General features: G+C 39.8%; 1 protein-coding gene across 1 annotated transcript in view; it reads right to left on the bottom strand.

Annotated features, from left to right (window-relative positions):
* The window catches only part of LOC126188161 (NADH dehydrogenase [ubiquinone] iron-sulfur protein 3, mitochondrial), a 67,280-nt gene extending 47,157 nt beyond the window's left edge, over positions 1–20,123 (bottom strand). The window contains exons 1-3 of the mRNA XM_049929675.1: positions 19,969–20,123; positions 19,573–19,644; positions 19,115–19,362 (exon numbers count right to left, since the gene is read on the bottom strand). Of these exons, the coding sequence (XP_049785632.1) occupies positions 19,115–19,362; positions 19,573–19,644; positions 19,969–20,029 (381 nt within the window). The 5' untranslated portion in view covers positions 20,030–20,123. The remainder of the gene's footprint in view (positions 1–19,114; positions 19,363–19,572; positions 19,645–19,968) is intronic.
* Positions 20,124–26,230: the final 6,107 nt, after the last annotated feature.

The following is a 26,230-nucleotide window of genomic DNA, read 5'->3' as shown; positions in this document are numbered from 1 at the left end:
CATTGCTATCTGGTATTTCAGATGAATTATTTTGGTGGTTCTACGGATTTTGGCTTTTGGACTTATTTTGCCTAAATTTCTGAGTTGCTCATTGGTTACCAGGAGTATCTTTTTTGTTATTTCCCATTTCTTGCATGGGAAAAAAATGCAATGGGAGGATGAAGTTCTTATGTATCTAATTTTGCCCCTTCTCATCTCTAATGGACCAGAACCCACAGCTGGTGGAGGGATGCTCCATTATCTGTGTATAGGAGCTGTCTGGTACTGCCAACTTGGCTCACAGCAGTTGTTTTGAAAGTCTGCAAAGTGAGTCGCAGGTGAGTATGGTGTGCAAAATCACATGTCAGAGTGCAAAAGTAGGTGTGGACATTAATAATTTATGATTCATATTAGTTTTGCCTGAAATGAGACATAATATTTTGTGTCAGCCACGATAAATTGGAAAAGCTGGCTAACTTGAGTAGAGTTCTACAGTGGCCTGAAGAACAGAGTTCCTGGGTACAGAAAAATACTGCAGAGGAAAGGAAATACAGTACTAAACTAACTATAGCAGGTGTTTAAAGTGACCAACATTCATCTCTTGGCACTTCTGTGCCCTGGTCAGCAAGTTGCTGAAGGCAGATTGAAGCTGGAATTGCTACAGTCTCATCTGATACTGTTCTGCTGCAGTTCTTGAAGACTGTACACCTTAGAATTGAAGGCTCCCCACACAAATCAATTGCACAATGACAGATCAAGTGACCTGGCATGGCCAGCTAGGGCCACAACTAGACTGATCTCTGCAAACAAGTCTGTCGGAAGTGAAGATTCTATAACGTGCTCCGAGGTTCAGCCAGCTGTATGGGTAGTTGCTCCATCCTATTGGAAGTAACTGTAGGTCTTTTCCAGCTCCATTAATGCTGCCACAAATGGTAATCCAATCATATCCACTCGTCCGGGCCACTTTTATTTGCCCCACCCAGGTGAACTGTGTGAATCCTAATATACTCTGAACTTTACTCATCATACGGACTTTTGTATTAACTTATTTAAAGTAAAAGAGAGTGTATTTCAAACTGATCTGACTTCAAGAGCCCTTATTTCTTTTTGTGTGTTTCTGACTTAGTTATATAGAGTGGTAAGAGTAGAAGTTTGACATGGGTCGTGTCAGATATTTGGTTAGGAACCTTATTACCATGACACCTGTACCTTTGGACAAAAGCTATCTACCAATGCCATTGAGATCAAGAGTTCAACACTAAATCAATATGATCACAGACTATAACAACACAAACATTATTCTAAAACCAATGTGGGGCTTTACTAGTTGGCTGTTACAGTGTCTAGTTCATGTTACTGAGCATCCTTCATGGCAGTTTACTTTTGATCACTGCAATACAAGTGTCAGTCACTTCCCAATGTGCAGTGTGTGCAAGGGCTGGACAACACATCTAAACATCAGTGGCAGTGAATAGTGTTGTACCAGTGCTGAAATGTTTACACTGCCCTATTTTCAAAAGACAAAGGTTCTCTATCAACAAGAGGTTCTAAACAGCTCCTCTCCAGGGGCCATGTGCATTAAAATTAAAACCCCATATAAGAGAAATGTGTGGGGTAGCCGTGTGATGAGGTTACTGAGATCCTCCTGCTCAACAGAGATGGTAGATGGAACAGACAGTGAACTTACGTTGCAGGTATACTGTTACAGCAACTGGTCGCACAACATATTAAGGGGGAGGGGAGAAAAGTGGTATGTATCATCTAAAAAGATGACCACTTCACCTTTAGCTTTTGCTTTCTCCCCACTCAAGTAGTCCTTTCCATGATGGCCATATCCACAAAGTACAGGGGAGTCGAAGCCTTAAAACATGCATCTTGTATACACAAACACTATGGTGTCCCCTGTACTAAATGTTTCAGTTCCTCCACATGAGCTCTGAATCCATTAATGTCCCACTATAGTGTGGGAGCCATTTTATCAGTGATATTTATCTTTCCTCCTGTTGTTCCACAGGGGTGGGGATCCTTCAACACTTGCGGATTTAGTTGAAAGGCTGGATAATTGCCTTTAGCCACCTTCATATTCTACAGACTCTGAAGCTGAATTGTTTGAACTGTCAGACAAAATTGGATTTTCATGATCTGATGGTTTATGATTTTGTGTTAGACTTTTTCTGTGAGTTTTTCTTTTGGAGGAGATATTTAAGTTACATTTGTGGCCTTAGCAATGTTTGCTGAAATATGCCTGTTGTGATGTTGTAAGCTAGAAGAGCACTTTCGCAATTACACTTACGAAGTGTAGATGTTCATGCTTGTAATTTTTACCCATGTTCATGTAGGTGCATCAGCTTTCTGGATGCAGTTTTTGAGGCCAAAGCTAAAAAGTAATGAACAAAGTGGATCACATGGCTTTATATCTATACGTTTGGTTTCCCTGTATGGAATTTGCTTTGTTATTCTGATCTCTTGTATCTTCTTTTCTTCCAGGGATATAGTGCCATATTTACTCCTGGCAGAGTTATTTCCAGAACAGTTTACACACCAGAGGAGATAAACAAATACCTCCATCATGGGCAGCCTTATCACATCTGCTGTAAGTGGCTTCTCCTTTATATGCTAGAATGGAGTGCACTTAAATCACTCCTCCCCAATCCCACTCATCCTTCACTTCTTTTGGAATTTCTGTAATGACTCCACTTGAAACACCTTTGCTATAATTCAAGGCGACGTGTAGCTCAGTTTCTATGACTATCTCCTTGGCATTAAGCTATCTTGGGATCTGTTGTTCACTAGGAACTGGATGTTTCAGACAAGAATATCCCATTTATTAACCACATTAAAGATCTTGAAGTACCAAGAATGACCTAAAGACCCTTGCCAATGTACAAAGGTGAAACTTTCTCAATGCCATCCTCTTTTCTTTCAATGATTAAGCATGTGTTCTGCTACTGTTAAATGATGCACCTCATATAATCCATTCTTCAGGAGGACTGGTTACCTAAGCACTCTTTTCAACACTGTATGCCCCGTGCTTAGAGAACAGTCGCCACTCACCAGCCCCAGCTCAGGAACTGTGGGAAACTGAACTCCCCAAGGTGCTTGCCCTATAGAATGGCCAGAGAGGCATGTATTGCTTTATTGAGGGTACCACAGATGCCACAAGCATTAGCCTCCTTAGTTGCAACTGTATCCAACCAGTGGTGAGAATTCTTTCAACAGTTACAACCCACTGATTCCAATCTGTCAGTGCTCAGCACCATGATGATGATTAAGTTAATGCTCTTAGAATAAGTGCTTTCAAGAAGTACTTTGGTTTTTATTAAAACATATGAAGTTCATTTTCTTTAAAAATAAAAAAGTTCTATTGCATGCTATTGCATGCTGCTACCAAAAACAAGCCTCATGTGTACGTTTGGTCCTCTGCTTACTGGAAGAAAAAGTTACAAAAAATGAAGGAAAATGGAATCCATTAACAAAAGAGAAAGTACGGGTGAAGTCACATGACCTTTTCAGAGGTGGACAGTGATGAAAGAAAATAGGATGACTGTTGGTATAAAATAATATTTTGAAAAGAAAAACGGTGGCAACAGGAAGAGGGCAATGATATAAAGCACATGGTAAAGAAACAGCCAAGTAAGGGGGTGAGAAGCAGAACTCTGCACTCTGGGTCATCCATAGATTATATAGCCACGAGTGTGCGATTGGGAGACGGTTAAGGTACATAATTCAACTAGGATGTTGATTACGTTGGTTTGGATACAGACTACTACTTTTGGGAACGAAGGCAAAAATTTAGATGAAGCACTCCTTATCCCAAGGAAAGATGAGACAGTCAAAGCTGTGACAAAGATGTCGACTTTTTCAGAGTTTCAGTGGTATGATAATTTCTGGATGATAACTGCTTCACAATGGCACTGGGTAATTGATATCATAGGAAGAATTGTCCTATTCCTACACCCCCTCAATCTCAATCTTGCAACATAGCATATAATAACACTACAGAGAACTTGTATCACCAGGTTGTGCCTCACAGACTGCGTAAAGGGCCAAGAAGAGCACAAACAGCTCACAAGAAAAAGGTATGCACTGCTTCTCAAGGATCTGGTTCTAATCAAACCTTGCCCACACTCTATTTGAAGGAATTTTTTCTACCCTCAGATGCCTCAGACACAGGGCATGCTGATGTATATTGCCATGCTCCGGTCAGGAAATACAACCGGCAGTCTCCTGTGGCTTAACAGTAAGCCTGCCAGCAACAGTAACTTTACAAAAACCATGATGCCTAGAGTGATAGACCAAGCCACTAAATTGCCACCTTTAGTTGACGCAGGCTCACATGTATGTGCAGTCCCACAGACACAGCATCAGAATGCCAAGCACCAACATCAATCTTGTTACAACAAGCAGTTTCTCCATAGCATCATATGGCTGGGTGACAGTCATAATGAACATAGGCTTGTGTAGAGCTTTTGAGCAGCATGTTACTAATTCCAATGTCACCTTCCCAGATGTACGTCTCTTATTTTCTGTCCTGTGACCTCATACTTGAGATGACATAGTTGCATCTTGGACCAACCAATTTCAGTACAAACAATTGGCCAGCTAATTCGGACTAGGGATCTTATGATGCATTTACTCACAGGACTGCACTTCTGCACCTCTTAGCAGAATTTCCATTAATACGCATCCTGTGGTGTTCCATAACCTATGTCCCCTCTAACAACATTCAACAGTGCATGACAAACATCCACACAACTGGCCCACCTGTGTTCTTTCAACTTCTGCATCTTGGTCCCAACAAACTTTGGATTGCCAAGACAGAATTCAGCACAATCCCACAAACAGGACGTACAGTTCACCAAGTTACTATATTTGCATGGGTGAGTCTAACACAACTCAGCTGCAGTAAGCTGTCCAGAGGCTGCCCACTAATGATTGTTCTGCCAAAACAGCTATCCACATCACGAATATGTAAAGCAACACACACTGAGGAAAAAATGTTAGATTTGTACTGTCTTTGCAGTCTGGGTGGTAAGGGTTAGGTACCAAATCTCTGTGATACACTAGGTATCGCAGTTATCCTGAAGTATTCCCAGAGTTGACAGTAACGGAGAACTGGCAGTGCAGTCCAGCACTACCTCCGGAACCACAGAATCAGCCAGTATCACAGTCTGGCTAGACCTCCGAAGGAAGGAACAGGACGACCGGTGGTTAGATTTTCAGTACCAAAATGGTTCAGGGCATCACATTTACTGACCCCACTTACAAAAGAGCTGTAAATGCTCCTTGAGATTCAGAATTCCAAGGCTTCTTATGCTGCAATATGGAATCTGAAGATGACTGCAGTTTACCAGATGAAACTTATGAGGTGAACGTTGCTGCATCTTGACTAACATTAAAACTACTACTGGGAGATGTGACAATGCACTGTAAATCATCTCAGGGCTCAACAATGAGTTTTACGGTTTCTGCTTTTTGAGCGCACACCATCGTGACAGTTGTCAAAAGTGGAGTCTGCAGCTGTGGCTGGCCTCAAACCCTCAGTCAGAGGAAATATTCAAAATGAAGCCAAGTAGTGCAATGAATTTTATGGTTGTGCATCATAATAAATACTGAACAGTAAATCGCAAGTAAGAAATGCCATTCAATATTGACGCATTCATGAAAGTTGGAACTGTATTCTTATCTCGTGGCACGATTTTGTTGCTGCAATCAAATAATGCCCTTTGACAAAGGATATAATAAACTAATAGTGACATTGTGCTTAATGAACTTCTGATTGCTTATCAATTAATACTAATGATGTAACAATCCATCATTGACCAGAACAACCACTTTTTAGGATTCACACAATTTGTGCTACATAATCTCATTCAATTTTGACAATATTCTTTCGCACCTTATAATCTCACATGGTGTCTTAATAATGAACTGGCTCTTTTTGTTATTGCTTAAAGTTATTATATACTTTGAAATTAAGTAAATTACTGCACATATTTCAACAAGTTTATAATGGAAAAGATATAGTCACAGGGCTGTTTATGTGTGGTGCATTTTAGGCCGTACATTGCTAATGCAAAATGTAACTAACATACCAAAATTGTTTTAAAAACTGGAAGAAGAGCCACACCTATTTCCAATCTCTAGTAAATTACTGAACTATCAGTTTAATAAGTCACAGCTGCAAAATACTAACGCGAATTCTTTACAGACGAATGGAAAAACTGGTAGAAGCCGACCTCGGGGAAGATCAGTTTGGATTCCGTATAAATGTTGGAACACGTAAGGCAATACTGACCCTATGACTTATCTTAGAAAATAGATTAAGTAAAGGCAAACCTACATTTCTAGCATTTGTAGACTTGGAGAAAGCTTTTGACAATGTTGATTGGAATACTCTCTTTCAAATTCTGAAGGTGGCAGGGGTAAAATACAGGGAGCGAAAGGCTATTTACAATTTGTACAGAAACCAGATGGCAGTTATAGGAGTCGAGGGGCATGAAAGGGAAGTAGTGGTTGGGAAGGGAGTGAGACAGGGTTGTAGCCTATCCCCGATGTTATTCAATCTGTATATTCAGCAAGCAATAAAGGAAACAAAAGAAAAGTTCGGAGTAGGTATTAAAATCCATGGAGAAGAAATAAAGACTTTGAGGTTTGCCGATGATGACATTGTAATTCTGTCAGAGACTGCAAAGGACTTGGAAGACCAGTTGAAGGGAATGGACAATGTCTTGAAAGGAGGATATAAAATGAACATCAACAAAAGCAAAACGAGGATAATGGAATGTAGTCGAATTAAGTCAGGTGATGCTGAGGGAATTAGATTAGGAAATGAGACACTTAAAGTAGTAAAGGAGTTTTGCTATTTGGGGAGCAAAATAACTGATGATGGTCGAAGTAGAGAGGATATAAAATGTAGACTGGCAATGGCAAGGAAAGCGTTTCTGAAGGAGAGAAATTTGTTAACATCGAGTATTGATTTAAGTGTCAGGAAGTCGTTTCTGAAAGTATTTGTATGGAGTGTAGCCATGTATGGAAGTGAAACATGGACGATAAATAGTTTAGACAAGAAGAGAATAGAAGCTTTCGAAATGTGGTGCTACAGAAGAATGCTGAAGATTAGATGGGTAGATCACATAACTAATGTGGAGGTGTTGAATAGGATTGGGGAGAAGAGAAGTTTGTGGCACAACTTGACTAGAAGAAGGGATCGGTTTGTAGTACATGTTCTCAGGCATCAAGGGATCACCAATTTAGTACTGGAGAGCAGCATGGAGGGTAAAAATCGTAGAGGGAGAATACACTAAGAGATGAATACACTAAGCAGATTCAGAAGGATGTAGGCTGCAGTATCTACTGGGAGATGAAGCAGCTTGCACAGGACAGAGTAGCATGGAGAGCTGCATCAAACCAGTCTCAGGACTGAAGACCACAATAACAACAACAACAACAGTGAATGAGTGATGTATCTTGGCGCTATGCAGAGTCGTGGCTCTTGTTTCTCTTTCGTATGTAATTTATTAAGTCAATTAGTCACATTCAAAGCTAACATTTAATTACTAATTATTTTCATTTTAAAACTGGTAGCACAGGTAGCCTTACACAAGTAGCATATATTTCAGTTTGTCTTGTCTGCACTAACAGCTTTGTTCACGAAACATTCAGTAACTGTTTTACCATCCAAGGTGATTATATCAGACCTGTTTCCTGGTGTCCAGTCAGCAATTGTGCCATGAATATTTCAGAAATTACATCAATTCAAAATTTTATTGCTATATGATCTGACTTTTCCTTAGTTACATGTTTAAAAGGCTCATTATCAGATTCTGTCATAATTGCAATTTAATTTGCCTATCTGCTACATTTTGTGTCTGACGAACACAATGCAACATATCAGCTATAAGAGAAATATGGAGTTTTGAGAAACTACAAAAGCAGAGTTTGTTGAAACTTTGCCGTACAGCTATGTTCCGCAAAGAATCTGTTCGTGTGAACTAAGCCTTAAGGTGATTAAAGAGTTGAATCTGTATCCCACTTTTTCTTAAATTAAAGAACTGAATCTGTATCATTTGATAACTGTTGCTGAAATATCAAAGGCAATATATCATCATCTGCAACCTGAATATTTATCAACACCAACTTAAGAAATCTGGAAGAAAACTGTTGAATAGTACTGGGCACTATTAAATTTACTGAACTGCTTTGGCAGCTTCAATGGAAAGCACACCAGGACATCAGGGATAAAGCTCCTGATAAATATGGATCAACATTTTATAATTACAATCCACAGTCTTGTAAACTATTTTTTGAAGCAGAATGATTGTTTTTTTATCTGCTGACACCGACAAGTGTTACTGCAACTGTGATGGGAGAGTGGAACCTAAACCCCTGTTGGAAGAAGACTCAAAATTTCATTATTGTTTTGCTGTAGATGAAGTGTTTCCCCACACAAAACATGGAATGAGACTATGTCCTTAAAGCCAATTAACTCATGGAAGGCATGTATTTAACTACATATTAGCCAGGGAAGATTTGAAGAATGTTCCTTTGCCATGTTAAGAGTCAAAAATCTAGGTGTACACATAATGTCACCTCACTAATGTGGTAATTCAGTTGTAACTGTGACTGGATCCTGAGTCAGCGGTTTACTAGACAAGAAATTAAGGACAAGCCACGTCAATAGTTTGTGGAAAAGCGCATTACTGGCATAAAAATAATATGTTTGAAAGTCACACTAATTCTCATTTCACCAACCATGGAGAACTCTTAAAAAAATGTATTATTCCACTGAAAAAGCCTGTAAGCACAACTATTTATTTAAAACCAGTACAAAAGAGTTAAATGTTTGCACCTGTTACTTTCATTCAGAGTAGTCACCAGCGTTGTCCAGAACCTGTTGCCAGCGATGTGGAAGGAGTAGTATACCGTTAGCAGAGCCTGTTCTATTGATGGTGCGAATGGAGCAGTCTACTGCATGTCGAATATCTGGAACAGTTCTGAAGCGAATGCCACGAAGTGGTTCCTTCATCTTCGGAATCAAATCAAAGTCACAAGCACTTAAGTCACCTGCAGCCAGCTTTGGGCAAGAAGCGGCAACACTTTCTGTGAACCCACCCATCATATTACACAACAATGCCCAGGTGCATACAGTGCAAGCTGTGGCTGCTCTGTTCAGTCGATGGGACGGGGAAGTATTGTACCACCCACCATACTCCCCAGGCTTAAGTCCTTGTGACATTGATTTGATTCCGAAGATGGAGGAACCACTTCATGGGATTCGCTTCAGAACTGTTAAAGAGATTCGACATACAGTAGACCGCTCCATTCACACCATCAACAGAGCAGGCTCTGCTAACAGTACACTACGCCTTCCACACTGTTGGCAACAGGTTTTACATAACACTGGTGACTACTTTGAAGGACAGTGTCAGATGCAAACACGTAACTCTTTTGTATCAGTTGTGAATAAATTGTTGGTTGTGAATAAATAGTTGCCACTATTTAAGTTCCAACCCTTGCATATGATAGTAAGAGAGCCTTCAGAGTTAGATTTTAGATTGTAAGACATTTCCAGAGGCAGATGTGGACTCTGACCACAATCTATTGGTTATGAACTGTAGATTAAAACTAAGGAAGTCACAGAGAGGTAGAAAATTAAGAAGCTGGGACCCGGATAAACTGAAAGAACCAGAGGCCGTAGAGTGTTTCAGAGGGAGCATTAGGGAATAATTGACAAGACCAGAGGAAACAAATACAGTAGAAGAAGAACAGGTAGCTTTGAGAGATGAAATAGTGAAGACAGCAAAGGATAAAGTAGGTAAAAAGACGACAACTAATAGAAGTCCTTAGGTAACACAAGAGATATTTGAATTTAATTGATGAAAGGAGAAAACATAAAAATGCAGTAAATGAAGCAGGTGAAAATGAATACAAACATCTCAAAAATGAGATCAACAGGAAGTGAAAAACACTAACCGGGAATGGCTAGAGTACAAATGTGAGGATGCAGAAGCATATATCACTATGGGTAAGATAGATGCCGCCTACAGAAAAATTAAAGAGACCTTTCGAGAAAAGAGAACCACCTGCATAGAGCTCAGATGGTAAACCAGTCCTAAGCAAAGAAGGGACAGCCAAAAGGCGGAATGCTTATATAGAGGGTCTATACAAGGGTGATGTATTTGAGGACAATATTATGGAAATGGAAGAAGACGTAGATGAAGATGAGATAGAAAATGCGATACTGAATGAAGAATTTGACAGAGCACCGAAAGACTTAAGTAGAAATGAGTCCCAGGAGTAGACAACATTCCATTAGAACTATGATAGCCTTGGGAGAGCCAACCATGACCAAGGTCTTCCATCCGGTGGGCAAAATGTATGAGACACGCAAAATACCCTCAGACTTCAAGAAGAATATAATAATTCCATTTCCAAAGAAAGCAGGTGCTGACAGGAGTGAAAATTACCGAGCTATCAGTTTAATAATTTATGGCTGCAAAATACTAACACAAATTCTTAATGGATGAATGGAAAATCCAACAGAAGCTGACCTTGGGGAAGATAAGTTTAGTGTCTGGGGAAATGTAGAAATACGCAAGGCAATACTGACCCTACGCCTTATCTTACAAGCTAGGATAAGGAAAGGCAAACCTACATTTCTAGCATTTGTACACTTAGAGAAATCTTTTGACAATATTGACTGGAATACTCTTTCAAATTCTGAATGTGTGCAGGGGTAAAACACAGGGAGCGAAAGGCTATTTACAATTTGTACAGAAACCAGAAGGCAGTTATAAGAGTCGAGGGGCATGAAAGGGAAGCAGTGGTTAAGAAGGGAGTGAGACAGGGTTGTAACCTATTCCTGGTGTTATTCAATCTGTACACTGAACAAGCAGTAAAGGAAACCAAAGAAAAATCTGGAGTAAGAATTAAAATCCAGGGAGAAGAAATAAAATCACTGAGGTTTGCCAACAATATTGTAATTCTGTTAGAGATGGCAAAGGACTTGGAAAAACAGTTGAACGAAATCAACAGTGTCTTGAACGGAGGATGCAAGATGAACATGAGCAAACGCAAAACGAGGATAATAGAATGTAGTCAAATTAAATCGGGTGATTCTGAGGGAATTAGACTAGAAAATGAGACACTTAAAGTAGTAGATGAGTTTTGCTACTTGGGCAGAAAAATAACTAAGGATGGTCCAAGAAAAGAGGATATAAAATGTAGACTAGCAATGACAAGGAAAGTTTTTCCGAAGAAGATAAATTTGTTAACATCAAGTGTCAGGAAGTCTTTTCTGAAAGTGTTTGTATAGAGTGTAGCCATGTATGGATGTGAAACATGGACGATAAATAGTTTCAACAAGAAAAGAATAGAGGTGTGTGTGTGGGGGGGGGGGGGGGGGGTCTTCAGTCCTGAGACTGGTTTGATGCAGCTCTCCATGCTACTCTACCCTGTGCAAGCTTCTTCATCTCCCAATACCTACTGCAACCTACATCCTTCTGAATCTGCTTAGTGTATTCATCTCTTGGTCTCCCTCCACCATTTTTACCCTCCACGCTGCCCTCCATTACTAAATTGGTGATCCCTTGATGCCTGAGAACATGTACTACCAACCGATCCCTTCTTCTGGTCAATTTGTGCCACAAACTTCTCTTCTCCCCAATTCTATTCAATACTTCCTCATTAGTTATGTGATCTACCCATCTAATCTTCAGCATTCTTCTGTAGCACCACATTTCAAAAGGTTCTATTCTCTTCTTGTCCAAACTATTTATCGTCCATGTTTCACTTCCATACATGGCTACACTCCATACAAATACTTTCAGAAATGACTTCCTGACATTTAAATCTATACTCGATGTTAACATATTTCTCTTCTTCAGAAACTCTTTCCTTGCCATTGCCAGTCTACATTTTATATCCTCTCTACTTCAACCATCATCAGTTATTTTGCTCCCCAAATAGCAAAATTCCTTTACTACTTTAAGTGTCTCATTTCCTAATATAATTCCCTCAGCATCACCCGACGCCTTGGAAGCCTTTGAAATGTGGCGCTACAGAAGAATGCTGAAGATTTGATGGTTAGATCACATAAATGATTTGGAGGTACTGCATAGAACTGGGGGAGAAGAGGAGTTTGTGGCACAACTTGACTAGAAGAGCTGCATCAAACCAGCCTTTGGACTGAAGACCACATCAACAACAAGGGAAGGAACAATGCACTAAGGACACCATTGAACCAACAGTTACAACAGAAGTGTGTGGAGGCTGATATTTTATTGGGTCCTTGATCAGAGACTAGCACAATAATAGAGAAAATATTTCAAGAGCCCAATGAACATGGAAGAGATTTTAAGCATCAAGTTTTTGTTATTCTGTTTAGAGTAGTGGAATCATATTCAGTACAGATTGGATGCCAGAGAGATGTTGCCAATTAGATTTTGAGAACGGTGAGCTTGCGTGAAGAATCAGGAAGAAGGGAAGACCATTTGCTTTAAAATAATTGGAGACTAAGACTGTGCAGGCACTGTGAGAGTGCGCCTGAGTTCTACTAACATGGAAGAAGACACGGAAATTCCAATTCTGCAGTTTCAAGGGAAAGATAATGGCACGAAGACACAAGGTGTTGTGAATGACACTGTTGCAGCTATTCAAATGAAATTAGAAGTTAACAGAAGTTGCCGGGCATCAAAAGGAAACTTTAAAGAGGTATTGTGATATCACCAAGAAGTTATTTTCATCCCAGCCCCATCCCAGCCCAGACTAATGAAAGAATGTGTTTGCAAATTGTAACCAACCCTCATTAACGATTTTGTATAAATTCTTACTCTGTGCTATTAGCCCAAAAACTTGCTGTCCGCCAACAAATCTAGATAATGCTACACATGTGAATCATCTAGCAATTTGAAAGTAAGCACAGCAGTCATACCAGAATTAGTGTAGTGAAACAACTGTCAACATTATATCAAATGCCAGTATAATCAACAGGATAAAAAGGTGATAACCCAAAAATTTAGAGAAGCTATTACAGTGATTTAATGGTGTCAAATTTTTAAACAGTTTTGACCTCACAAGCAATTACTAGTAATTTTTATTGCACCCAGAAAGCCAAAATACATCGCATTTCTGTACAATGGTCAGTGGCTTCAATTTAAGAGAACCTCATTTAATTTGAATGTATTTTCTGCTGGCATTATGGGAACACTCGCTCAGGTGTTTGACCACTAAACAGTGGGGTCATCAATGCCCTTGCAGTAAATGAAGATAGGGGTGGAGAAAATCTATTAAAAATAAAGAATTTTAAAGCCAAGTTGTATCGACAGATGTCAGGAGACATGTGCAATACCATCCATAAAATTTAGATAGAAGAAAGCACAGTAACTAGATAAAAATCGAAGATAATATACCAGTACGGACATATTCAAAAGACCGCCAGATTACTGTGGCTGGGTCACTACTCAGAAATAATAAGTGACCAAGTCACTGCATGACATTCTAAAATCGCACACCTAGTATTTTTAGCGAGTCCTGACATCACACAGAGCCTTAAAACATTAACTACTCCCACCTCATTAGCAGTCAAAATAGAAGGCAGATCCTGTAGGAGATCCAGTTCTGCCGTCAGGTTGTAATATAGAACAGATTCAATAAAGATGTCATATTGACAGCTGAGGTCCACATTTCTTACACACTGTCGGCTACTGGCAATGTATAAGATAGCCATGTGTCAATGGGCAATGTCCCACTCCATGCCCTGTAAGTGCTACTTCTTCAGCTTTTCACAGCCAGAAAGAAGTCAGCTATGGTCACACAGAAGGCTCCACCTGTCACAGTTTACAGCTCCACACCAGCAGTCACTAAGCCTCCCATCAACATGTGATCTTTCAGCTCAATTTGTGGTAACAGCCTACAGAGGGACCGAACAGTGAGCAGGTGTAAGGGTGACTGGTAGCAAGAAGGGCACTTTGGGAATAAGAGCAGATAAGAAAGTCCTTGCCGTAATGCCATCTTATCTGCTCTCACAGTGCCTTCAGGACACCAAACAATTCAGCATAACAACTGAAAACTGCTTTTGGAGCCCTATCAGGATAAAGTCTGAGAACATCTATCTGCATCTACTTCTATACTCTGCAAACCACTCTAGGTGCATGGTAGGCGGTACATCCCATTGTACCAGTTACTAGGGTTTCTTGCTATTCCACTCACGTATGGAGTGTGGGAAGAATGATTGAGTGCCTCTGTGTATACAATACTTATTCTAATCTTATTCTATGTGAGCAATAAGTAGGGGTTTGTGGTTTACTATTACAGAAATCATTTAAAGCCTGTTCTTGAAACTTTGTTAACAGTGCTTAGGTAGCTCAGTTGGTAGAGCACTTGCCAGTGAAAGGCAATGGTCCCGAGTTCGAGTCTCAGTCCGGCACACAGTTTTAATCTGCCAGGAAGTTTCATATCAGCGCACACTCCACTGCAGAGTGAAAATCTCATTCTGGAAACATCCCCCAGGCTGTGGCTAAGCCATGTCTCTGCAATATCCTTTCTTTCAGGAGTGCTAGTTCTGCAGGGTCCACAGGAGAGCTTCTGTAAAGTTTGGAAGGTAGGAGATGAAGTACTGGCATAAGTAAAGCTCTGAGGACGGGGCATGAGTCGTGCTTGGGTAGCTCAGTTGGTAGAGCACTTGCCCGCAAAAGGCAAATGTCCCGAGTTCGAGTCTCAGTCTGGCACACAGTTTTAATCTGCCATGAAGTTTCACAAAATTTCCTCATCATCAATTTGTAATCCTATATGAACAGCCAATAAGTGTTTTGTCTCATCACTATAGTCACACATGTTTGAGTCCTGATTGTCTACAGTAAGGTAATTCATGACACTCCAGTCCTAATGCTGTACCAAGAAAACATTTCTCCAAGTCATCCACACATTGACCATGCACTACACCACTCACTGAACTGTAGTGTCTTGCACACTTCTCATAAGATGATTCAATACTGTGCACAGTGACAGTACATCTGTGATTGGATGGTGGTTGTGGACCAATTAGGATTCCTGGGCTGGCAGACCTTTATTATAGGTGGTGTGTTAGGTTGCTGTCTGTACATAAAAACAATAAGTTGTTATTACACTTATCAGGCTTACCACAAGTGATGGGGGATTTGGATTTAGAGAAATCAAAATAAAACGTTTAATTTAAATCCTTGATTGCTTTAGATGAATTTCAAACGTTTATTATTTGATGGACAAGATTAATGGACAATTTCAGTAATTCAGCATTATTTTTGTCTGCAATTTTGACTAATAGTTCTGGATTAACAAAAAATAAAAAGAGTAAAAATTAAGAATTTAATGTTGAATTTAACATAATGCACATCCCTGAAAGACAGTGTCATCGTTTGCTGCTTTAGGGGATAGGTTTCAACTTAATTATCTTATATAAAATATCCCATCCATCACAAGCAGCATGTGCCATCTGTCATAGGTGTTTATCCATACAGTGTTTATGTATGAAAAAACAATCACAATTATTTATAACTTACGGAATTCAGTAGATCTTGAACATGACTGAATGAAATGAGAGTCTTTCTTTACTATCAAAAACCAATGCATGATTTTAGTGATATGTGGAAGAGCTTTCATTGTAAAAAAGAAATTATTGCAGAAGAACTTGGTGATGCTTACTAGTTTCCATATTTCCTAGCTGTGCTACTGAAAACAAGCTTAATAATGAACTGTCTGTCAATAATGGTGGGCAATCATTGCAACAATGAACTGTTTGCCAACTTGCCAGACTACTGTTAACCAATATCACCCACAAGTGTAATTTCTCTAAGATGATGGTGATAAACGAAAGGGGGAAAAAAAATTGCAGAATTTTCCTATTCTCTACATGTAATTTCAGTGCCTTAGGATTTCATTGAAACTATGCACAGTCATGACTTCCATATTTTTAACTTCGTCTCATAGGCTCATTCACTCATGGAATGCCTGCTATAATATATGTTATATCAGTATTAGAACATAGTTAAATGACTTATAATGAATGGGAGTAACACAAATATATGTTGGGGTAATTAGATACAAGCTACATAATGAAGCAATTTGCAGCAAGCTTTGATCTTGCACACATTGCTTTTGGACAGGTCCCAAATAGTGGTTTTCGACAATTTCGGAATTTTCAAAATCCGAAAAGTCAGTATGTGCATGCAAGTGACACAATCAAATTTGTTTTATGAATTCAGCCTTATCACCTCTCTATACACGGCAAATATTGTTTCAGTACTATCATTCACACACACGATAAAAAATACCGGAAACTTGCAAAAATGTGATAACTTGTGTAGCTCTATTACTTCTCAACCATGAACCATTGCAACACATCCTTGCTTTCTCCTACAAGGGAGAGGTAATACCTTTCAAGAGAGAGAGAGAGAGAGAGAGAGAGAGAGAGAGAGAGAGAGAGAGAGAGAGACCAAAATTCTAAGTTTGGGAGGGCCTAGCTCAGTCCCCCAGGGATTTCACATTTCAATGTCTGACTTATGAACTTACCTTAGTGCAGGTATTAACTGTACTAAATTTCATTAACATTTGTAACCATGATGCAACCCCCTTCTGATGACTTGCAATGGATGTGAGAGAAAAAGCCCTGAGTAACTACACAAAGAAAGATGTATGGAAAAGAAGTATCAACAGACATCAGAAAGTAACACTGATGAGAATGCCTGCTTTTTCAGCAGGTTTCATTGGTGAAGTCTCTGATTATGAGCTGAGTATCATCATCTAGAATAAATGTTTTGACAAGAAATGGGTTCCTGTGGGATATGATCTTCCATTGGTTCTTACCACACTCCTCTCCTTCAGGTTTGTAGCAGGCAAATGTGGGGAGGGGGAGGGGCACACTGACATCATCAAGTTTTGATGCTGTCTGTCCGTCCCATCCATTGTCTGTACCACTCTCAGCACAGGGATAGCAGAGTTATTCTTACAGAATGTGTTATGCTGATACAATACCCTATAATGAACAAAGTTAGGAACCACTGTGTCAATGGACAAGATTATCATGTACTCTTTACTAGTGTCTCCTTGAATAGTACCCAAAGGCATGGAGGCTCCTTTATCAGTTCAAAATTGAACCTGTGACCTTCATTGAGGCACTGCTCTTTCACTGCAGATTTGTGTGTTTAGCAAAGGCGAATGTTTCTTATATATTCAATACAGCAATGTGTCTGGATGATGTCTTGGCATCCACACTTCCAGCCAATATTTGAAAACTTGTGGGTCCTCTAATATCTTTGATGGCATCCAGCATTTCCTTAACTCTGGATTTTGGACATAACATAACATATATGGATTTCTGTTCTGAAGATAGTTTCTAGAAGGTGCTGCATCCTGGCAGGCAGATCGCTCGATCTCTATGAGATATGATGGGGAATACAGTATTGGAGAGTAGAAGCTAGTGCAAATCCTATCACTTATGTAAAAATCTCTGAGAATTGCTTTTTACTGGTACACAGACTGTCACAGTACATCATCTGAATTCTTTTTATGAACAGTAAGGCTGGTTACCTGATATTTCACAAGGAAGATTAGCTATCAATTATGTACTGATGTAGGGCTCACTGGAAAGAGAATGCACCAGAGATGCAAAGAATCTGGAAATAATGAAAAGACAAGGATGCGAGGAAAAAGAATACATTTGTTTGTGCTGAGATAAGAATTCAGATGAAACAATACAACATCACAAGCGACAATACTGATCCTACAAATTCTCTTGGGAAATAGGTTAGGGAAAGGCAAACCTACTTCTCTAGGATTCATAAATTTAGAGAAAGTTTCTCACAATGTTGTCTGGAATACTCTGACATTCTGCAGGCAGAGGTAAAGTACAGGGAGCAAAAGAGTGTTTACAACTTTCACAGAAACCAGACAACAGAGTCAAGGGGTGTGAAAGGAAAGCAGTGGTTGAGAAGAGAGTGAAACAGGGTTATAGCCTATCCCTGATGTTATACAATGAGTACACTGAGCAAGTAGTAAAGCAAACAGAAGAAATAAAAACTCTGAAGGTTGCTGATGACATTGTAATTCTGTCAGACAGCAAAGGACTCGGATGAACGACTGGACAGAATGGAGAGAGTATTGGAAGAGGGCTATAACATAAAAATAACAAAAGCAAAACAAGGATAGTGGAAAGTAGGTGAATTAAATCCAGAAATGCTGAGAGAATTAGGAAACAAGACATTAAAAGTAGTAGGCGAGTTTTGCTATTTGGGCAGCAAAATAACTGATGATGGTTGAAGTAGAGAGGATCTGAAATGTACACTGGCAATGGAAAGAAATGCTTTTCTGAAGAAGGGAAATTTGTTAACAATGAATATAGATTTATACAACAGGAAGTCTTTCCTGAAAGTATATGTATGGAGTGCAGCCATATATGGAAGTGAAACATGGACGATAAACAGTTCAGACAATAAGATAATAGAAGCTTTTGAAATGCTGTGCTAAAGAAGAATGCTGAAGATTAAATCAGTGGATCACGTAACTAATTAGAAGGTATCCAATAGAATTGGCGAGAAACAAAATTTGTAGCACAATATGACTAGAAGAAGGTGTCGGTTGATAGGACACATTCTGAGACATCAAGGGATCGCCGATATAGTGCTGGAGGGATGTATAGAGGGAAAGAATCGTATAGGGAGACAAAGACATGAATATAGTAAGCACATTCAGAAACATAGGACCTAGTCGCATGGATAGTTGTGTCAAACCACTTTTGGATTACAACAACAGCAACCTCCAAGACACATTCCAGTACCTGTATTTTATATGCTGACAATAACTGTAGTGTTGGAAAAACCCAAAATAGCTTGAGAAAGCTGCTGTGATTTGATACAGTTATTGCATCGAGAATATTATATCAGCACATACTACAAAGCCAAACATTATAGATAAAGAAAAACACAATGCTTATAAAATAATTTTCGCATTGGCAGCATCAAATAGCAAGCATTGCAATGTAAATGGATCCCTTCTGCTCCAGTAGACATCTAAAGTGCACTTTTATTTTGAGTTAAAATTAGATATTTTAATAATTATGTTTTACTGACTATGGGCCAACACAAACTTCTTAGTAACATACCTCAAATCTGAACTGTCTGCTAGGCACATCAACGCCTGCTATATCTACAAGATTGGCAAACTGTGCATTGTGATGGTCCTTGAGGAATTGTAAAACTGGAACTACACCCTCTGGGACAATCAATACTTCAAGTTCATCACCTGCTGTCAGCTGGACTTTCTGCACAAACTTTGGAAGACATTCTGCTACATAACAGCCATAATCACTCAATTGTGCACGTTGTGCAGCATCAAATTTACGAGCAGTTGCTGTAACATCAATGTCACATTAGACAAGGTAGACTTATGCATGTGTTATTCAATACATTATATCATGAACTGAAAAAAAACTAATTAAAGGGGTATTATACAAACAACCAAGGCAAACTGATTGCATATTTCTACTACTGGCCATAATTCTCTTCCTGTATGAAGAAAATAAACAAGAAAAATATATGTAAATAAAAATAGGTGACTTACGCCTAGTTTCTGCTGCAGCTGCTGCATTATCATGTTTACGTCTAAGATGAATGGGAACACCGCTCAGACAGCCTGTAGGGAATTGTACATTGACAGCTTTCAAATACGTTGTCTCTATCCCCACTAAATTCTATACATATCGTACTATTCAAGTTGTAAGTGAAAAATATAGGAAAGTACTTTCACTGGCATACGATTAATTCATCAAAGGTTCAACAGCAAACTGAAGTGTCGTATTTAGATGTTACTTAATAACAAACACCAATGGAATGTTTTCAGCATATTAAAAGTCTAATCGTGGCTCTTTTATAGAGATACAAAAATTGCTGCCCGTTTTAACAAATACAACACACGAAATGAAAATTCATATAAATACGTATTTATTAGTGTGCTTACCAGTCTGAGACACCGTTGTTCTAAATAATCCACATACATTTCTAATCACAGACACAGCCATGTCTCATATAACAACACAAACACCCACAGGCTTATTAGGTTTCGGGCTTTCTGCTAGATCTAAGATGTTTCACAGTCAAAGATATTTCTATTGCAGCAATTAAATGCATTGCATTAACCATAGAGTAAGAATTCTTACCTCCATGGCATTGACATATTTGTTAAAGTGCTGTCACACCTCCTTGGCAGCAATTAAATGGCTCGTTGGAAACTTCGCCGCGATAACTCACGCACGATCTGATTTGAGAAATCAGTGTCTGGTTTAGTCTCTGATACCGATGAATGTTGATCACCGGTATCTCGACAGTGAGTAGGCAGTTTTTATCCTAAGTTCAATCGTTTGAATTTCTAGTAAAAATGTGAAAATAAGGTTATTTTCTGCAATTTACAAGAATTTGTTGGCTGCGCAATTTACAAAAATATGTTGGCTAGTCTTGATGAGTGCCAAATGAAATGTTGCACTGTTACTCGAAACGGAAAGATGGCTAACATAATTTATTTATTGATCCATTCGTACAGAACATGCCTTGTATGAATGTCACCAAAAGTTGAAATACTCGTTCTGTAAAGAATTATCATAACTTAACATCCCTTTAACGATGAAACTATCACACATGTAAAGTACCTGGCAAACGTTTCAAAACCAAGGTTACAAGTAGATAAAAACCATGGTAGACCTGTACTATACAGTAGTATGAGGACCAACTATGCCAGATGAGCATACGCTGAATGTACAAATGCGTATAAAGGACAAGTAATGTTCAGTAAATAAGATAAAAAATATACCTCAGTGAGGAACTTCCACTTTCAGCACATGGCAGGAATATGTAGAGAACTATGACTCATGTTTAAAAGAATAGTTGACCATGAACTGGATAGATATGTACCTGGTAAAAACAGTTCATAATGGGAAGGACCTCCATCGTATACAGTCACTGTAAAGAAACGTCCAAGGAAATAGACTACTGCATAATAGGTGTCAAACAAAGCATAGCATTATAGTTAATGAGATGCGGAATAAAACGCGTTTGGCTGTCAAGACAGTGTGCGTGATACCTTCGACGATTGCTGTAGCAAAATACTGTCAAATAATATTTCACAAAACCCAAATAATTTCTAGTTGTATATAAAGGCTGTCACTGGGAGTTTATGGGTAAATTACCCCAGAGAAGGGAACTTGCACCAGCTTTGAGTGGACTCAAGGAAGGGAGGATGTCAATCACTTTGTAGGAGTTTATGGATAAGTAGCTCCAGAGAAGGGAACTTACACCAGGTTTGGGTGGGCCCAAAGAAGGGAGGATCCCAACCACTTTAGGTGACGAGAGGTACATCATGTCAGTGAGGGTGCGAAGTTAGAGAAAAGAGTACCTAATCTCTGGAAGAGCAGTGCTTACAAATAATTATGAGTATATTAATTTGCACAGGGGTAAGTACCCTGGGTAAGGGAGTATTTCCTCCAGACTGATTAAATAAAATTATTAAAGTTAAATAATTTACCTGTTTCCAAGAACACAGTGTAATCTCAGAGTGCTCTGACGTTTGATCCTAGAATTGCAGAAAATATTTACCTACTACAAGAAAGAAAGAAATTTTTGTGATAAGGTATAATGAAATATGTGTTAATGGTAAAACCAAATACAAAGGAATGTTTACTGCAATGATAAAATTAAAGAAAAACTGAAAGCAATAGCGAAGCTATTGTGTCTATTTATGTAACACTTTTATAATAATTGAAGTTGAATGAGTGGTTACAACATCTTTTCTCTTAGTGGACGGAAACGTACTGATAGCCGGCCGTTGTGACCGGCGGTTCTAGTCGCTTCAGTCTGGAATCGCGCGACCGATATGGTCGCAGTTTCGAATCCTGCCTCGGGAATGGATGTGTGTGATGTCGTTAGGTTAGTTAGGTTTAAGAAGTTTGAAGTTCTAGGGGACTGATGACCTCAGATGTTAAGTCCCATAGTGCTCAGAGCCATTTGAATGTACTGATACATCCCATTCCTTAATGAGAGGTATCATGCCCTTAAATACGTATGTCAGAGAAAAGATGTTCATGACTGTGAGTAGTCAATAAGTGGCGAGTACGCCACTCTTGTGAGGTGTTTAAATTGTAGGTTCTGATATCAAGAGCTAATGATCCAGTGACTGTACAAAAGTGGGTAGCAGTCAGACGACCCTATCTGCTCAGGTACAGTAAGGAGTTCCACAAAGTGGGCAGTGCCGAAGAAAAAGCGCCATGAAATCTAAGAACACGAAATGTCAAAGATAATAAATGTATTGTAATTGTTAATTATCAAGTTGTATATCAGATCTGTTATGTACATAGCACAGAGAGGCAGTAGCTGTTCTCATTTATCATGTAGTGACTTGTAATTTTGAAGGTAATATAAAAGGTGAGTTGAATCTCACTTCCTATTTATGTAGCGGAGTGAATGAGAATGAGAAGTTAATTTTCAGCAGCTTTATCTGCAGCCTGTAAGGAGACGAAGTCTGTAGGAAGAAGGCACACGTATTCAGGGCAAAGACTACCTTGAACCTGGTTAATAATACTTGATGGCGATCAAATATTCAGTAAGCAGCATTCATTGTGCGACGCTAATTCTCAAAGCAGGTTACAATAATTTTTTGAAGAGGACAAAATTAATTCATTTTAATATAATTTACACTCGTTGTAGTATAGGTCTTGCATTATTTTTCACATAATCACCATTTACCTCAATACCTTTTGTCATCATTGGGACGAGTATCATAGATGTCTCCTGCCGCCTCTTTCGGCCAGTTCTTCACTTCGATTTTCACTTAGTCATCGTCGGAAAAGCGTTTTCCACAAAGGCGTTCTTTCAATTTAGTGAACTGATGATAGTCACTAGGTGTGAGATCAGGGCTGTGAGAGGTAAATATCCCAACCAGACGAAGTAACAACTCTTTGTGTTGCGTGAGCGCTGTGCAGACGCGCATTGTCATGAACAAAACAGACTCCTGTTGTCAGCATCCCGCGACGTTTGTTTTTTAAGGCTTGCGAAGTTTCTTCGTGGTCTCACAATATCTTGCAGCATTTATTGTTTCATGTCTTTCCAAAAAATCAACGAGCAGAACCCATTTTTAATGTCCTAAAACACTGACACCATGATTTTCCTTGCTGTTTTCTGAGTTTCAAATCTAGTAGTGGAGGATATATATTGCATGTTGGGGACTGTGGAAATGTAGAAATGGAATGATTTATCTGACATCCAAAAGGGCATGATCATTGGCTTTCCAACCAAGTGTGGAAGAATTCCTGAAAGTTTGTAAACTGTTCATGAGCTGCTTTGGTTTAAGTGTACCATATATGGCAAAATGGCACTTTCCCAAACAGGCACCGAGGCAACTTTGGTACACCATGGGCCATAGATGGCATTGGTGAACGATAGCCGTGGAGATGTGTAGAAGCGAACAATCAACTGATGAGCAACTAATCACCAAGACGAACCAAAAGCTACCAACATTGTCTCCCCAGTGACTGTTCAACGAACGTTACTATTTATGGGTCTCAACAGCAGGTGCATGGTTCATGCACCCATGTTGACAGCTGTTCCTTGCGACAAAGGCTAGAATTTGCACGCCAATGCCGTAACTGGACGTCAACTGACTGGTGACAGGTGGCCTTTCAGATACATCACATTTTGTACTCCACTGGACAGTGGTGACACACTGCAACAATCGTTGGAAGGCTCTAAGCCAGAGAAGGGAGCATTGTGGCCTGGGGAATGTTTTTGTGGCATTCTCTGGGTGATCTCGTCATTTTGGAAGGCACAATGTGTCAACCCAAGTATAGATCTATCCTTGGGGATCATATCCAACCCCACATGCAGTTTGTTTTTCCTCAGAACAATGGCACCCATCGGCAGACCAGTGTAATGTGTCACACAGCTCGCATTGTATGTGTATTGTTCAAAGAGCACCAGAATGAGTTTACCATACTTTCCTGGCCACCAGACTCCCTAGGCTTGAACCCAATTGAGATTCTGTGTGGCCACCTCCAATAGGCAGTTTACACTGTATACCCTCAGACGAGAAATCTAGCATAACTGGCCATGGCGCTGGAAGTGGGATGTCTTCCCATTCTAGTCAGTACCCTCCAAAGCCTCGCTGACTCTCTTCCTGCATGTCTCACAGCAGTCTGCACTGCAAAAAGATGGTTATTCAGACTGTTGGCAGGTGGTAACATTAATGACTAATGGGATTTGACACTGATCTGAGTGCACGAGTTTTTCCTCACCCTGTGTGTGTGTGTGTGTGTGTGTGTGTGTGTGTGTAATGAACACACCCTGTATCTGCCTACACACACACACACAGTGTGCAAATCGTGCACTCGGACTTCACAGAGTGATTCCCCACATACTGGCAATACAAAAATCTCTAAATTTGGTCCTATGCATATTTTCGCCAGTAAATGGACATTAAACATTGACAATCTGGCAACACTGTAGTTACATGTATGGTAACTACCTCTGTCAGCAAAGAGGAGTACTGATGTGCAGTTGGTGCAGTACACATTGTTTTGTGTTAGCAAGCAGGAAGTTGAGGGTTCGATTCTGTGTCAAGTCGTATTTGTTTTCATTTGATACATGTAGTCTGCATGGTATGGTATCTGGCATCTTAATCGTCATACACACCGAGCGAGGTGGCACAGTGGTTAGCATGCTGGACTCGCATTCGGGAGGACAACGGTTCAATCCTGCATCTGACCATCCTGATTTGGGTTTTCTGTGATTTCCCTAAATCGCTTCAGGCAAATGCCGAGATGGTTCCTTTGAAAGGGCACAGATTTCCTTCCCTAATCCGATGAGACCAATGAACTCACGGTTTGGTCTCTTCCCCCCAAAAAATCCAATCCAATCGTCATACTGCAATTACAGTGGATCTACAAACATTTGTACTTACGTACTAAGAACACAAAAATGGAAGTACAATCGTTTTCATTGCTCAGCTTTTAAAGAGGTCTTTTGCATGTTGTGGATGCGAATTGTTTCTCAACACTGCATCTAATAGTTTCCGAACCTGTTTTCCGTGTACCCTCCCCCAGTGGTCCCATCGATTAGTACCAACTATTATTCTTGCCATGTTCAGGGCTATTACATTTTGTTAGGGCCTTACGATAACAGCAGTTCTAGCAACGTGCTTTGAAAATAATTTCCAAACTGGGTTACCATTTGTAGGTATTATCACCATGGAACCACTAATTATGCCTTTCAGCACTGAGTCTGGTAAGTGCATGCTGTTTAGTAAGTTTCGCCATGTGTTATTGTTATCATGATCATGATGGTGGTCAACATCATAATCGATGGAGATGTGGAAACATCATGTGCGTTACTGTTAGGAAATCTGTGTAATTCGAAAACGAACATTTCAGAGTTTGCAGTGTCGGGCTGAATCAAGCAGAATAAAGATGCAAGACAGATGATGTACCCATTAGGTGGAAAAGACCACTGTGACAAATGACATGTTTACACTGTATGTGCTGTTCGCCAGATAGAGACTAATTGTTAGCGGAGTGACACACCCATGACACACTCTATACACATTCGTGCACATATCATATTTTCTTATTCTAAAACAATGAGGCAGATGTATGCAATACACAAAGGATGAATATGTGGATATACTTGTGGTCATTGGTGCATCTGATAACTGGGCTGGTGTTGCTGCTCACGAATATGCTGCTAGATATCCTGGTCGACGTCATCCAGATGAAAACGTGTTTCACCATCTGGAGCTTCACCCTCAGGAGACAGGTTCTGTTCTTCCATCATCACTTGACAGAGATCGTCCATGGACTCACCATACTCCAGCTAGTGAGGAAGCTGCTCTGGAGGTCATACACCAAGATCCCCAGCGCAGTACATGTAGCATAGCAAGGAAGCTGTGTGTCTCGCAACACACGTGCTGCATGAGCATGGACTGCACCTGTATCATTAGTCTTTAACGCGAGACCTGTATCCTGCAGACCGCTATCTGCAGATGCAATTCTGTGAATGGTTCTGACAACAACAGGAAGCCAATGATGACTTCATAAACACTGTAATATGATTAGATGAAGCAGCTTTCACTCGTCAGTGTGTCTTCAATATGCACAACACCCACCCTCAGTGTGACATTAACCCACACATCACCCTGACCGTGGATATCGAGTTCGCTTTGGCATCAATGTCTGAGCCTAAAT

The sequence above is a fragment of the Schistocerca cancellata genome, chromosome 5 (genome assembly GCF_023864275.1).
Source record: "Schistocerca cancellata isolate TAMUIC-IGC-003103 chromosome 5, iqSchCanc2.1, whole genome shotgun sequence".
Taxonomy (NCBI): Eukaryota; Metazoa; Arthropoda; class Insecta; order Orthoptera; family Acrididae; genus Schistocerca; species Schistocerca cancellata.
The sequence above is the reverse complement of the archived record's forward strand: the minus strand, read 5'-3'. Positions and strand labels throughout refer to the sequence as shown.